This window comes from Arvicola amphibius, chromosome 7 (assembly GCF_903992535.2).
Source record: "Arvicola amphibius chromosome 7, mArvAmp1.2, whole genome shotgun sequence".
NCBI lineage: Eukaryota > Metazoa > Chordata > Mammalia > Rodentia > Cricetidae > Arvicola > Arvicola amphibius.
The window spans coordinates 69,223,408-69,239,718 of NC_052053.1; the positions used below are offsets into that span (position 1 = coordinate 69,223,408).

The 16,311-nt window shown below is 41.9% G+C and overlaps 1 protein-coding gene across 2 annotated transcripts in view; it reads left to right on the forward strand.

Annotated features, from left to right (window-relative positions):
- The first annotated feature begins 202 nt into the window (after positions 1–202).
- Positions 203–16,311, forward strand: part of Ppp1r13b (protein phosphatase 1 regulatory subunit 13B) — a 77,248-nt gene continuing 61,139 nt past the window's right edge. The window contains exon 1 of one of the 2 annotated variants that reach the window (XM_038337638.2): positions 203–366. In XM_038337638.2, coding sequence (XP_038193566.1) covers positions 358–366 — 9 coding nt within the window. In that variant the 5' untranslated portion in view covers positions 203–357. The remainder of the gene's footprint in view (positions 367–16,311) is intronic. The other variant, XM_038337639.2, reaches the window with a different exon arrangement.

A 16,311-nucleotide genomic window follows, 5' to 3' on the forward strand; every position in this document is an offset into this window, starting at 1 on the left:
CTACGGAGACGCCCCGCCCCCTCACTTGCCCCCCCCATCGGACCAATCAGAGGTGGCGTAGGCGGAGGGGGGGGCGACGCGCGGGGCGGGGCCTACGCAGCCCGCAGGGTGAGCCGAGCGGGTGGCGGAAGGCGGCCGGCTTCAGCAGAGGCGGCGGCGGCGGCGGCGGCGGCGGCGGCTGAGGGACGGCGACGCGGCACGCGGGGCGGTGCGACAGGACGGGCAAGGGCTGCGCGGCTCTCCGCAGCCGCCGCCTCGCCACAGCCGGGCCGCAGGGCGCCGCAGCGAGTACGCGGCCTGTGAGGCGGCCGGAGCGGCGTCCTGTCAGTCGGCGAGGGTGCGGCGGACGGCGGCGCGATGATGCCGGTGGGTGCGGGCGGCGGTGCCGCGTTCCCCGGCCCCCGCGCGAGGCGGGCTGGGCAGAGAGGAAGCCACGGGCGGGCGCGCAGGGCGGGCAGGCCGAGGGGCAGGTGGGGGCGGCGGCTGTCAGCGAGCGGGCGGGCGGGCGTGGGCGGGGTCGCGGGACCCGGTGCGGGGCCTCCGCAGAGCTGCAGGCTGCGCTGGGCTGCGGCGTGTTTGGCCCCTCCCGGCGAGCGACCCGTGCCTCGATTTCCTCTTGGCGCCGTGGGAGTCATCGGCGATGGCACCCGGTGCGATGTTCCCACGCTCGGAACCCACGTTTCCCTTGCACCGGTTGGAACACACGCCTTGCGCGAATTCAGAGAGCCATCTTAGGAATCCCTTTGCCGAGGCTTCCCCGTGGGTACATTTGCTCTACCTGGAGTGATGTCCCTGTGACCTGAAGGTTGAGCCGGTTGTGTGTCGCCGGAGCCTTTGTCCTGTTCTCAAGGATGCTTTGGCCAGGAAGACGCTCGTTTTTTGGGGTTGCCACCCTCCCTGCCTTTTCCTTTACCTGCTATCCAAGCGGCGCTGGATGCTGAATTCTCATTTTTTTTTAAATAGGCTTTTTGTGAAATATATTCGTCGTGATTAATGAAGAAAACGTGAGATGGGTTGTACCCTGTTGGACGTATTGTTTTTTTGAGTGTCTTTAAGTAAAATTCTCAGACATAAAGATTGTTGCTCATTTGTTTTAGAAGTGCTGGGGATCAAACCTGAGCTTTAAATGGCTAGGCCGGTGCTCTGCCACTGAGTTTATATGTTCCCAGATTTAAAAAATAAAAAAATTTAAGTCTCCGTGAAAGATGACGTTTCAGAGGAAGAGTATAGTCTCTGCATGTTTACTCGAATAATGACTGTCGTTCTGCTATGCTGCACCCAAGCTCATTAACTTATGTATCCCCCTTTCAAATAATTTCCTGTTTCTTAATAGTCTATTCTTCCCTTTTTGAACTGATTCCAACCCCTGGTGTTTGTGGAGTTTTAAGATTGACCTTCTTGATCCTTCAATCCTTTGTGTTAGGCTTGTTTAGTTCTGAACATGTTTTTAAACAATTGTCTTTAGTGGAAAGAGCATTAAATGAACATCAGAAGACCTGGGGTCAAAATACTTGTTCTGGTACCTTTTCAGCAATGTGACCTTGGAAGAGTTGAGGTCTGAGCCTGAAATTATCTCTAAAATAGGGGTTAAAAAAAACAACCTGTCAATATTTGAAGTGTGATCCCAAAGATCAACAGGGATGTTTTTCAAAAGTGTTAAGCAGAATGTCATGCCATATTTTTAATAAGGCTATGAGTTTTCAATTTCTAATTTTAATCTCTTCAAAATATGCTTGAGCATTTATTTCCTCCTTTTTCTTATTGGCTGGATGTTGAGAAGGTATTCTGGTATTTTGGAATTTTGAAAGCAGTTTTAGCTAAGACTTGGTAGTTATGGTGATAATGCATTTACACTATAATAATATTGAAGATTATCAAATATTTGGCAGGTTTTATCATTGTGTGGTATTTAATTATAAATGCCCTGTTAGGAAGTCTGGATTGCTTTTTCCATATGTTAGCTTAGACATTTTTACTTCTGTCCAGGTGATTGGAGTTTCCAGGCTATGGGAACAGATTTTATTTTTAAGAAGTTTGTTTAGCTTGGGGGTTGGGATATTTATTTTAAAAACTCAAATAGTGTTTTTTAAAGCAGATCTTTTATTAATTTAACACAGCTTTTGTTTTAAGATACTTTGAGAAACAGATGGTATTTTAATCTTTTTTATATTTCCTTCTTTATGTCTAAAATATTACTTGTCTGGTTGAGTTCTTCCTTTAACACAGGTAAAAAGGCTTATGACTTCAATAGAACTTTTAAGAACATACCTTTTTTTTGTTGATGGTATCTTACATTATGTATCGAAGTAGAAATGTGATTTTTCTGGCTTTAGTGTATATTTGGTGTCTGTCATCATGGTGAATCATCAAATGAATATTGGTTCTTATTTTGTGGTTGTACAAAGAAGCAGGACTGTTAGATAAAGTGTAATACACACTAGGATCAAATGCAATTTAAAATATTCTAGTTAAGTCCAGTGACGTGTAGCCCTGGCTGTCCTCTGTAGATCAGGTTGGTTTCTAACTCAAAAGATCCACCTGCCTTTGCCTTCCACGTGGCTGTTTCTTTTTTACCTGAACTTTGTGTGAATCCCTTGAAAGTACACATTCACAGCACACTTTGGGTGGATCAGCACAGTTCAAATGTTTACTGTCCCATGTAGAAAGATGGTGGTTACCAGGCTGGCCAATGCAGATTTGAAACTTACTGGTGAGTGTGCAGTGTTGGTCTGTGGTGACTTTTAACTGATCAGATGGTTTAACACTGCACAGGATCTCAGCTGCTGAAAACTAATGAAAGTATCTGGCCAAAAGTTCTCATCTGACAAGTCTTTGTAAAAGTCATCTGTCTGCTTGTTACATAAACCCAAACCTTTAACCCCAGCACTTGGGAAGTAGAAGTAGAGGCATGAGGATTTCTGTGAGTTTGAAGCCAGCCTTGTCTACTTAGTGAGTTCCAGAACAGCAAAGACTGTTACACAGATAAACCCTGTCTTGAAAAACTGAAAAAAAAAACCAAAAATGTTTTGCCTAATATTCCCAAAGGACTCTACATCCTACTACAGAGATATTTACTCATCTGTGTTCATTGCTGCTCTATTCATAATAGCCAGAAATTGGAAACAGCCTAGATGTCCATCAACTGATAAATGGATAACGAAAATTAACAGAGTGGACTATTACTAAGCAGTTAAGAAAAATGATATTCTGAAATTTGTAGGTAAATGGATGGAGCTAGAAAAAAATGTACTGAAAGATGTAACCCAGGTCCTAAAAGACAAATATATGTTATATTTGGATGTTAACTTTAATCTTTCAATATGTATGCTACATTCCACACAAGTTGGGTACCTAGGGAGGGAGGGAAGGATCTCCTAAAGAAGGGGAAATAGAGTATAGTATTATGGAGGGACAAAGGGGAAACTAGAAGAGAAGGATTAAGTAGGGAGAAGGAAGGCAGAGAAGGGTAAAGTAGGGAATATGGAGAGTTACCACTAATACAAAAGGCCTTTGAAAAACCATATGGGACTACTACTCTAGAAGCTTCCTAAAATATAGACATATATGAAAGGACTCTTAATGGAGTCACCAAATAATAGGGGAGACAGTGCACCAACTAGACATCTTTTTTTTTTTTTTTTTTTTTTTTTTTGGTTTTTTGAGACAGGGTTTCTCTGTAGCTTTGGAGCCTGTCCTGGAACTAGCTCTTGTAGACCAGGCTGGCCTCGAAGTCACAGAGATCCGCCTGCCTCTGCCTCCCGAGTGCTGGGATTAAAGGTGTGCGCCACCGCCGCCCAGCTCCAACTAGACATCTTATACCACCAATTAGAACCTCCTTTGCCAGGAGCAGGCTACATCTTATTTAATTGTTGGCCAAAGGGACCCATGGAAACCCCCAAAGCCAAGGCATCCGCCTGCCTCTGCCTCCCGAGTGCTGGGATTAAAGGTGTGCGCCACCGCCGCCCAGCTCCAACTAGACATCTTATACCACCAATTAGAACCTCCTTTGCCAGGAGCAGGCTACATCTTATTTAATTGTTGGCCAAAGGGACCCATGGAAACCCCCAAAGCCAAGGCGATTGTTTACTCTGTACAGTTTGATGGTAAGGCCCGATTGCTGAAGACACACATCATAGAACATGGAGAAGTAACTAGAAGCTTTACTCCTATTGACAAGCCATTAGGGTACTGTAAGGTACTCTGCATGCTACTGAAGAGAAAGGTAATCATCAGTATCACCTAGCTACAATCTCTGAGACCTACAACAGTGATCAGCCTGTGAGATATACTAGTGCAACAGTGGCACAAATGTTATGAGAGTGACCACCCACTAGACCCACTCCATGAGATGAAACCCTTCCCTGATACTGCTAACTGGCTAAGAACCTGAGCCTAGATAGGTCACAGTTCAGGGGAAAATCCACTATTATTCTGTTAAAAGAACAGCAGTATAATGACTTCTAATGATATACTGCTATATCCATAGATCAGCACCTCACTCAACCCACATCAGAGAAGCTTCTATTTATAGTTCGTGGGAATTAACACACAGCTGAACAGTGTACAGAGAGAGACAGAGATACTAGAGCACTTGGTCCTAAATGGAATGTTTTTATCAATCCCTTCAACTCAGGGCTCAGGAATTATGCAGAAGAGGAAGCAAAAAGATTCTAAGAACCAGAGGTGATGGATAACACCAAGGAATGCATGTTTTCTGGACACATCAGGACTGATGCACATATGAACTCATAGAGACTGGCAACAGACAATAAGACCTGCATAAGTACAAACCAGACAGGGTCCCAGGACTGAGAGGAGCAAGTGGACACATAGGGTTCTACCCCTAACCAAGAAACCACCTGCAATTGATACCGTACACTGGAAAAGGGAAAATCAGTTTTTTACCAGTGGAATCTCACTGGAATATATCAACCACCCTTTAGGGTAGACCTCACATTCAGTAGTTAGCCAATACAAAACAAACTCGATGGTGTTTTGTGGACTTTTTTTTTCTTTTCTTTCTTTCTTTCTTTTTTTTTTTTTGTCCTACTGGTCTTTTGCTTGATTGTTTTGATTTTCATTTTTGTGAGTTTTGTGTGTTTGTGTGGTGTGAGTGTGTGTGCACGCATGCATGCTTGTGTGCTTTTATTGGTGAAGGAGAAAACAAAGTTGGTGGATACGGAGGTGAGAAGGATATGAGAGGAATTAGAGGAGGGGAAAACATGATCAAAATATATTGTATGGAAAACTTCTTTTCAATAAAAAAGAAACCCATTTCCTATCCCTTTCCCCCAAATAAGTTTGTCTATGAAGCTGGAGAGATGGCGTATCTGTTAAAAACACTGGCTGTTCCTCTAGAGGACCACATTTGATTCCCAGCACTCAAGTAGAAGCTCTCAATTGTAACTCCAGTTTCAGGAGATCTAACACCTTTTTCAGATCTCAGTGATTACCAAGCATGCATGCAGTACACAGACATGAATGCAGGCAAATATTCACAAAAAAACTCTTTTTAATGTTTGCCTAAAGGAAAGGGGATATTTAAAGAATACCCTAAGGCCCAATTGGACCTGATAACATTTAGGCCATACCTACACAACTTGAATAGAAATAAGAATATTTAGCTAAAAAAGCCTTGTTTAGAGCATGGCGCAGATGAAAATGGGAATCGTGTTTATTGAAAGAGTGACATTTGGGAGCTGGTAAAGCTTTTTAAAGGAATGGAATATACCAAGGGAATGGGACTAACTGCTTTTTCCCTTCAAAAGGAGGCTAACAGGAAGTGTTGCAGCTTTGAAGTGTGTTCTGTGAGAGAAGGATGCTTTGGTGGTGATGTTAACCCTGGGGCTCCTTACCTCTGCTGAATTGTCCCTTCTAACTAGCTGGTTCCACTGAATTTGCTATTAGGAACTCTTTCAGCTTGCTCACTGTAAGGTATGGGTTATGTTTATTTGTGGTTATATTTAGCACTCTCATTAAACATTTCAAGTTTTCAGTCAACTTTTTTTTCTTCCTAACTATGTAGAACTATTTTAAGAAATACAGTAAGTCTTTTTCCTTGTAAACTATCCACTGTCGCCCAGGTGGCGGAACACTGAATGAGAAATATGGGAGACTTGGGTTCTGACTCCCCACTTGGTAATTATGTGACCTTTTGACTTAATAGCTTGTGACCTCAGCTTCTCATCTGTCAAATGACTTGGACTTGGTAATTTCCAAGTATTTGTGGTTGTTCAGGTAGTTCTTTTAGAACAGAAACTTTCATGAAGTTGACATTCATTTTGGCCACATCAAAGACCAAGGCATCATAACTCTTGCTTGATAACCTAGTGTCAAGGAACTCTGTATAATGGGGCAGATAGGGTGAACTCAGATGTGTGATGCTGTTGTTAATTATTTAGTTGATTGTTTGACTTTAATGAATAAATAGCACTCAGGACTGGACAGGATTTTTTAAATTCTTGTTCTTTTCAAATAGAATTATACAAATAAGATGACTTAAAAATACTGTATTTCCGAACTATTTACAGATATCTAAAATGAGAAGCACCACCTTAGTGGGTGATCCAAAAATGTTTTGTATAAAAGCCACCAATGCACCAGGTGGTGGTGGTGCATGACTTTAATCCCAGCACTGGGGAAACAGAGGCAGGCGGATCTCTGTTAGTTCAAGACCACCTGGTCTACTACAAGACCAGCAAGTGCCAGGACAGGCTCCAAAACTACACAGACTCTGTCTCAGAAAACAAAACAAACAAAACCATCAATGCCGTTTTTCTGAGCATAAAATAGTGTTAGGTAGAGAACTCTTCCTTCTGGCTCTACTTCAGCTCAGAAGCTTTGCAGCTACAATTCAGTTTAGTGGCAGTAAGCTCTCGGCAAATGGTGTTTGTCCTTGTGTGCTAAGGCATTGTGTCGGGCTTTGTGCTGAAGCCTGTGAAGAGCTGAGGTTTAAGAGGTAAGGAAACTTGGCCAAGCTCTCCAGGCTAATAAGTGGTGAGGCAAGGTCTAACAACAAAGGGTCTGACTCAGACACCTCTGCTCCTAGTCTTTACCAGTTCCTGCGGAGTTTGCCATGGTCAAAGTATGTTGCCAGAGGTGCTGGTAAATGCAGTTTGGCAAAAAGATTTTTTTCTTTTATGCTTGTGTCAAATGGAGCTTAATGTTTAAAAATCCTAAGACAAAGTTTCTTGATAAGAAATGATAGTTTTCTCTGTCTTGCATTATGTTTGTGTCCGCTTCCTTTACTAGCATCCTGCAGTGGATGGCCACATGCTTTGTAGTTACAGAGGATTTTAAACATGATAGGAGCTTAAAATATCACTGGATAATTATGTTAAAGTTACATAACTGGTTGTCAACATGGATCTTTGTGTGTGTTTGCCCAGATGGAGAATGGTTTCTCAACGAAGTGTGGTGGGATTTGGGTGCCTTGAACTGCTGTGCCATAGTTATTTCACAAACTCTGCTTCTGGGACCCAAGGACTAGTATAATCTGGTTCTATGGTGACACTTTCTTGGCTTGATTGCCTTGCTTTATTTTGCTGCAAAGATAGCTTTATGACTGTTGTGCATACTAATTGATAAGCAAAAGCTGCTGCTACTAGATTTTATAAAATAAAAATGTATGGTGACATCATGATGAACAATAAAAGACCTGAAAAATGAGAAGACAGTTTTGTTAGAATTAATAAATGGCATCTGAAATATTAATGTGCACTTCAGTGCTGTTGGTTTTGTTGGTATGTTTAGAGGAAGTGTTTGGTTGGTTGGTTGGTTCTTTTGAAACACGGTTTCTCTGTGTTAGTGCTCCAGCTGTTCAAACTTGCTCTGTAGACCAGGCTGACCTGAAAGTCAGCGATTCCCCCGTGTCTGCCTCCTGAGTAGTGGGATTAAAGGCATGTGCCACCACTCCCCAGCTTAGAAGAAATGTTAATTGAAGATTTGGCACAGCCATGAGTGATACCGTATGCCATGATTGTTGTCATCATAGTTCAAGCAGATGCAAAGGTTGCATGGTAGGAGTGTCCTGTATGCTGGCCACACAGAGAGGCCTGTGAATATTGGGGAAACTCGGTAGGAAGGTGATGGTGTTTATGGAGGGGTGAAGGGATGGGATGAGTGGTACTACTTGGTGTAATAGGGTCTTAAAGGATAATTGAGGGGGCAGGAAATTTCTGTTAAAGGAAATGAAACACAATCTCTAATGCCCTTAAGTCATGGTCTTCTTCTTTCCTAGTTTCTTTCTTTCTATCTTCCTTCCTTTCTCTCTTCCTCTTTTTTCCCTTCCTTCCTTCCTTCCTTCCTTCCTTTCTTTCTTTCTTCCTTTCTTTTTTTTTTTGAGATGGTCTCTCTATTATATTTAGCTTCTGCTGTCCTGGAACATGCTATGTAGACCAGGCTGGCCTCAAACTCACAAAGATCCACCTGCCTCTGCCTTCCCAGTGAGGGATCAGTGGTGTGCACCACTATGCAGATTGCTTTATTTCCTAAGTTAAAGATAGTAACCTTTAGGGTTGGTAGGATCTCCTAACCTACATAAAGGTATCTGGTTTGTAGCAAATGCTCAGAGACATTCAGCTTGCTGTGGTCTCTATGTGTTTATTTTTGTTGTTATTTTTAATTTTGTGTGTGCATGAAAAAAAGAGAGAATATAAAAATTTGAGATTGTGTTGGATATGTATGTGCCACAATGTGCATGTGGCATACAGAGGACAGCTTTCCAGAGTCATTCTTTTCTTCCAATGTGGGCTCCAGGTATCACTCAGGTACTCAGACTTACAGAATGAGCGATTTTACCTGCTGTGCTGGTTAGCTCCTTATTAACTCAACACAAGCTAGGATTGCCTGGGAAGAGGGAACCTTAATTTAAAAAATGCTTCACGTCAATAGTGCATTTTCTTGATATATGATTGATGTAGTAGGGCCCAGTCCTCTGTGGATGGTGCCAACCCTGGGCAGGAAGTCCTGAGTTGTATAAGATAGCAGGCTCTGAACAAGCTATGGAGAGCAAGCCAGTTAGCAGTATTCCTCCATGATCTTCTGTTTCAGTTCTTGCCTTCAGGTTCCTACCTTGACTTCCTTACCTGATTTGCTTTTAAGCTATAAGCTCAATAAGTAGTTTTCTCCCTAAATTGATTTTGGTTATGGCATTTTATCACAGCAATAGAAACCTGCAAAGCCGTCTTGGTTGTACAGGTGTTTTTCTTTTTTAGGTGAGAGAAAATATAATTTATATACCACTTTTAACATGGATATTTCAGTGGTTTTAGATATGAGAAGGTGGCTCAATGTAGCAGCTCTCTCTCTCTCTCTCTCTTTCTCTCTCTCTCTCTCTCTCTCTCTCTCTCTCTCTCTCTCTCTCTCTCTCCCCGAATATTTAACCTGGTGTGTTTTTACACTACAGTGAGAATCCTTTATCTGAAACACTCTGACCAGAGTTTCAAATTTCACTTTCATTCTCCTGGATTTTGGAATATTTCCATATGTATAAGACTTGGGCTCATGTTTAACAAATTTGATGTTTCATATGCATCATTCCTATAGACTGAAGGTAATTCTACCTGATATTTTTAATGCACCAGTACTTTGATAGATCTGTCACAAGTCAGGCATGGAATTTTTCACTTGTGGCTTCATGTTGATGTCCAGTTTTCGATTTTGGAGCACTTTAGAGTTCAGGTTTTGGATAGGATGCCCAAGTTGTACTGGGTGCAGTTGCAGCCCTAAACATTTGTGTGTGTGGTTCCATTTCTGCCTTTTAGGAGAGGAGAACAGGGAAACTTCCATTTTGTTTTCTGTTGTGCCACTGCCTACTCCAGTGATTGACACATGGTTTGTGTTCAGTGAACATTTGTTGAATGAAGAAGTAATGATGTGCATAGTGTCGGATCTCATTGTGAGTGTATGTGGGTGTGTGCCTGTGAGAGCAGAGTTTGTAAGTGCAGCAGTGCAGCAGTGCAGTCAGATTTCTGTGGTAGAAGGATTCATTCTACACTCGATCTTAGTCAAAGGACTGGGCAACTATAGAGGAGTAAATCTGGAGCCAGTGGAGGGTAGTAGATATGTGAAGAAAGAGAGAAAAAGAAAGAGACAAAGTGCCAAATGAGAGGGCTCAGAGGGTAAAGCACTTGCCACCAAGACTGAAGACCTGAGTTTGATCTCCAAGACCCACGTGGTGGAAGGGGAGAACCAACTTCTGAAACTTGACTTCCAAAGTTGCACTGTGGCACTCAAAACCCCTCTCCCATCAACTGCCACAAAAATAAATAAAATGTAATAATTGACATTTTTTAAAAGTACCCTGAGAAAAAAATAATAAGGTCAGTTAAGAGACCATTTGATTCAGACATGCTTTGAGGACCAGAAGGAGTTCCAGTTAATAGTAAAACAGACTATGAGTCTGAGTGCTTGTGTGAGTGTGTGTGAGAAAGGAAGGAAGTACAGTGACTGGAGTTGAGGATAACAGGCCTATTGCTTCAGCAGCTGGATTCGTCTTTCCTTTAAGATAGAGAATAATCAAAGCAGTAGTGTAAAGGGGCTGTGAGGAGGGAGAGTTTTGCTTTGGCTGTTTGAGATGCTGGTTAGCCTAGAAAGATGTTACTCTTAAATCTGAAGGTCAAATAAACATATCAGGCAAACAAGTCTCTCCCTGTAGATTAAATAGCTTTTCATGCTGTGTATTGGCATAAAGAGTTGCTGCCTGGGCATTTCTACTGCACTGTATACCTTGCCTTGTACTTCCTAGTTTACACGATCGGTTTCTTGAGATGACTATCCCAAGTTTCCCAGAGCATGCTTGGACTGGGGTTCTTTCATTTTGGTGTTGAAGTACCTAACTGTCTAACTGTTCCGTTCACTTTTTTTTTTTAAAGACAGGGTATCGCTAGTTTGGAACTTTAGGGGTGTGTGTGTGTGTGTGTGTGTGTGTGTGTGTGTGTACTGGCTGAATCCTTCTACCTCAGAGTCTGTTTGGAGAAATACTAATATAAAGCCACACAGCATTGTAGTTATCAGCTAGACTTCAGAGCCACGGTGGCTTCTGATTCTGGCTTTGCTACTCACTTTTTCGAGGCCTTGGATAGATTGTGTAATGTCTTTGTGCCTTATCTTCCTCCTCTTTAGAATGGATTTAATGGCATCATGTTTCCTAAGGTGGCTGTGAGGCTTATCGGGCGCTGGAGTATCAATATTCATTATAAACACTTAGTAAACGTTTGCTCTTATGTTTTCTGCTGCAACCAGGAACCATTGTGGAGATACGACACAGTTGAGATTCCACTCACAATATGTGTCTGCTCCTTGTGCTGAGGGAAGCTAGAACGAGATTATAAAATCTACCTGATTTGGTAGAACAGAGAGAGCATAGTTTCCTTTTGTTAAAGTTTGTCTTCCTTGTCTAGTATTTCTGTTAGTCAGACACAACACAGATTCAGAGTAGTGCACTTCACCAGGGTTCTGATAGAAGCTGGTAGATGGCACCTCCCAGACCACCCTGCAGGAAATGACCCTCCCTCACTGTGCTTTTTACTTCCTTTAGTACAGTGCCTGTGTGGTGTTTATCTCTGGACACTCCAGGAAAGCCACGATCTGTTTTCCTTTCCCATTGCAGTGTCCTTAGTGCTGAGGATATTGTGGGCCTCCTGTGGCGTTCAGTAAGTTCTTGTTTACCGAATGAGCTCAACAGCATTTGGGATGTATTAATTATATGCTGGGTCTGGCCCTGCTTGAAGTGAGCTCATCTTGTAGGATGTAAACAAAAAATGCCATTTGAAAGATTTAAGCCTTCAAGCGGCAACAACTATCTCTGCGAGTCTGCGACCTTTCATGTTGGCATGGAAAGTTCAGAGTTCTACAAGGATGAGGAAAGAAGGTGGAGGTGATGGAGCAGGGTTGTCAGGTAGAAAGATTACAAGTCAGAGAGAGGACTAATATCAGAATTGAAATGTGTAATGAAGGAAAGTACCTGGAATATGAGGACAGAGGAGGTAGGCAAGGAGGGGTGGAGAAAACTAGGTGGAGCTGTCTGAGAAGTATGACCTATATAAGAGGTCTTTTTGTTGGTTATTGTTTTGTTTGGTAGGTTGGTTGGTTTTTCAAAACAAGGTTTCTCTTTGTAACAGCCCTGACTGTCCTAGAACTTGATTTGTAAGACCAGGTTGGCCTCAAACTCAGAGATCTGCCTCTTGAGTGCTGGGATTGCAGGTGTACACCAACACCACCTGGCTTGCATAAGAGTTTGAATTGGGATTGGGTTGTGGCAGTGCACGCCTTCAATCCCAGCATTGGGGAAACAGAGGCATGCTGATCTCTGTGAGTTTGAGGCCAGCCTGGAACAGAGCTAGTTCTGGACAGCTAGGGCTGTTAATGCAGAGAAACTCTGTCTCGAAAAAGAAAAAATAAATTCAATTGGATCCTGAGGAAAACATGAAACCAGTAAAGGATCATTCATATATATATAAAATTGTAGTAAAATACATGTTACCATTTGTTGGTCCAGTTCAGTGGCTGTAAATGTGTTCATTGTTGAACAGGTATCATCACTGCCCTTTCACAAAACCTTATGTTTTCAAACTAAAACTACTGTTGAAGGGCTTTTAAGCTGAACTGAGGGTTTTCCAATTAAAGCTAGTATGATTGGAGTTGGGAAAGGAGTCTTCCATCAGTGTGGTTGTCAGAGTCCCTCAAGCCCTCATAGGATCGTCATTCTTTTGTGTCACACTACTCCAGTTTACATAGCTTCTCAGGCTGGAGCGCTGCAGCAAGGGAGCCGAAGACAGACACTTGCAGGGGTCCATCTCAGCCTGGAAGTTGTACGATGACATGGCTTCAGCACGCTGGGAGACTGTAATCTGAGGTCTAAGGGGCACCCTGACTTGTTAGTACCTGAGGCATGATTACAGATCACACAGGGTATAGTTAAAGCTCCTTATGATGCCTGAGTCATCAGAAAAGAGTAAACTTTGTCAGTGATGTCTACCGCTGGTGCGTTTTAGATTACTGTGTGCAGTAGAACATGAAGCTGCAAGTATGATTTTACAGTAATCAGGACTGAACAGAAAACTAAGAAGATTCAGTGTAACTAACCCATTATATCCAAAGCATTTCAACATATAGTATTAAAGTATTAGTGATATATTACATTCTTAGGCTGAGTCTCAAATTCCAGAACATTTTTTTACACATAAAACCCATCTCAATTCAGGTTGACCACATTTTTAAGTTCCCAGTGGACATATGTGGTTAGTGACTATCAGATGGTCAGTGTGGCTTTAGATTGTGGTTCAGGTAAAGGGCCAAAGCCCTAACTGTACAGAGAATGCTACTAGTCCTATCACTGAATTCCTTATTTGCTGGGAAGGCTTTTGCTTGTTTGTTTTAAGACAGGGTCTCTTTATATAGCCTTGGCTGACCTAGGACTTGCATTGTAGACTAGGCTAGCCTTGAACTCACAGAGCTCCACCTGCCTCTGTTTCCTGAGTACTGGGGTTAAAGGTATATACAACCATGATGGGTCTGGAAGGGCTTTTATTTATAGTTGTTTTCAGTTGCTAGCATCTGGTTTGATATAATCAGGATAGTACAACACATATTTGGGGGAAGACTCTCATTTCCTAGGAGTGTGGTCGTGGGTCACAATTTCCTTGTGTCAGTTTCCTCCTTTGTAGAGTGAACACCATAACACTAACCTTGTGTGTGTGGAGTTAAGTGAGCTGCTGTTGTTTAAACCCACACGATCTGGCGTATGGCAAGCGCTACAGGCGTGCTCCAAAATGCTTGATGGTTCTGAGTCAGTTAATTTCAGAGACATTTTTGCTTTGGAGATTGCTTTAGATAAGGACTTAGACAAGTTTTCACAGGTGAAGAAAATGTTACCTTAACCTTTTATAAGGATTCTTTTTAATTGGTGTCTTTGGATAACTAATTTTCTTGTTTGCTACAACATTTTTGTATATCCAACAACTGTAGGAATAGTATAATTAATGATTAAATGATTTAGGATCTAATTAAGGTATAGGAAAAATTTGAAGGGATGATTTAATCAACATTTTAATTGTTAGCACTATTATAATTAAGCCACTCTTTCTCTCCGAAATACTTTATTAGTACTACTGTGTCTGAAGAGACTTCCTTGTTCTAATTTTCCTCAATTAGTGTATTCTAACACATTGATTTACTTTGACTTTTATTTTCTATTCTTTGTAAATCAAATATGAGAGAATAGTAGAAATAAAACCAGAGTGTAAAAGGGTGACCATTTAACAGGAAGGTAGGAGAGGAGGTCTTGAATTATTGTGCAGAGTGAGACAGGCAAAATGGATAACCATGTCATGGTGTGACTGCTGGTCTGGTCAGTTTGTCCAGACTGCTGTGCCTAATAGGGCCATCTTGGCAGACTCCTTGCTGCCTGACGCTGCTGTTTGCTCTCTTCTCTGTCAACTGGAGCACTGCCTGTCCAGTTCCCCATTCCTGTTCACGACTAACTCCTTTCCTGCCCAGCCTACTTGTTGCTTCCTTTGGGAAGTCCTTCCTGATCCTGAGTCTGGAGCAGGGCTCCTTCCCATGGGATGTTGCAGCACTTGGCAGCTCGCGTTATAGTTCTGTTTTCTTAGATCTCAGATTTAGTGAGGAACTAAGACTAGGGCTAGCCTTATTGACCTTATATGTCTAGAATCTGGCTCAGGGCCAAGTTTGGCTCAATAAAATTTTCCTAAATGAATAGAGAGTGATCCTGGAAATGTACCCAATTTATATTATAAACAAAGTAGCAGTTTGTTTTGTGTGCATTTTGGTGTTTCCTGCCTATTGTACTGCAGGCCTTGCCATGAAGTGAAAAGAAAACAAACTTGAGGACTGAATTTTAATCTTTTTATATGGATGTTTGCTTGTAGAATTGAACACAATTCAGATATCCTTGATATTAGTGAAAAGCTTATGGTCCAATTAGTTTCCTGTCCTTCTGGAGAATTGCCAGTAATAGATACCTATGCCTATGTGAGTTAACTTGGAGGGGAGATTAGGAAATTTAAAAATAACGATAGGGGCTGGAGAGATAGTTCAGTGATGAAGTCCATTTCCTGGGGATCTAATGCCTTCTTTTGGCTTCTTTGGGCACTGGGAATGCACATTGATGCTCACACATATATTCAGGCAAAACACTCATAATATATGTTATATATAAATTAACGTATATATTACTATATATATAAATAAAGTAGTAGTAGTAGTAGCTAAGTGTGGTGCTGTACACCTTTAATCCTAGTACTCAGGAGGCAGACGCAGAGGGATCTTTGTGAGTTCAAGGCCACCATCATCTACATAGTGAGTTTCATACCAGCCAGAGCTACAAGTGAGACCTTGTCTTTAAAAATATATAAAGTAGTAATAGAAGCTGTTCGTGTTTTATTTTAAAATTACTTTTTAAAATATTTATTTGTGTATATCAGGGTGAGAATGATTTGTTATGGTGCCCATGCAGTCTAAAAGAGAGCATTGGATACCCTGGAATTGGAATTACAGGTGATAGTGAGCTGCCCAACAGGGGTGCTAAGAATTGAACTCAGGTCTTCTGTAAGAGCAGCAAATACTCTTTATTTGCTGAGCCTTCTCTCCAGCCCCTTACTCATGTTTTTAATGTTAAAGTAAAAAAATTACATTTTATGACTAAATTGAGTAGAAAAATGATATTTTCTGTATCTCTTTTTTTAATGTAACAACTAATTGTTAATTTCAAGAATTTGTTCTGCTGAGAGGTAGTGGTGCATGCCTTTAACTCCGACACTTGGGAGGCAGAGGCAGGTGAATCTCTGAGTTTGAAGCCATCCTGGTCTACAGAGTGAGTTCCAGGACAGCCAGTACTACAGTGAGACTCTGTATCAAAACAAAACAAAAAAATATGTAAGAACATTTGCTGATGAGGCTTCTCTTGAGGTGGGAGTCTCATTGGTCCTGAGATCTAGGAAGGCCAACCAACTTTCCCTGGCTATGTGCAAGGCAGTTCTGGGCTAGGTGCTGGATCTGTATTTTCCAGACATATGTTTGTGTTTCCAGTGTTTCACAGGGCATGGAGAAGGGTGTGAATGGACCAGTAGGGAAGGTGAATATAGTAACCCCAAAAGGGCATGCACAATTTTACTGTGTACTCACACAAAGTAGGTACTAGTACTTAAAGACACTATTGTCTTAACGTGTTTTCAGTCTTGTAGTAGAATCATGCAAAACACATGCATGGCTGGTTAGGAGTGTTTGAGAATGCAGTCTTGAGAATCGGGTAATCCTGGTTCCAGACTTGGCTATGTCACTTACTAGTCA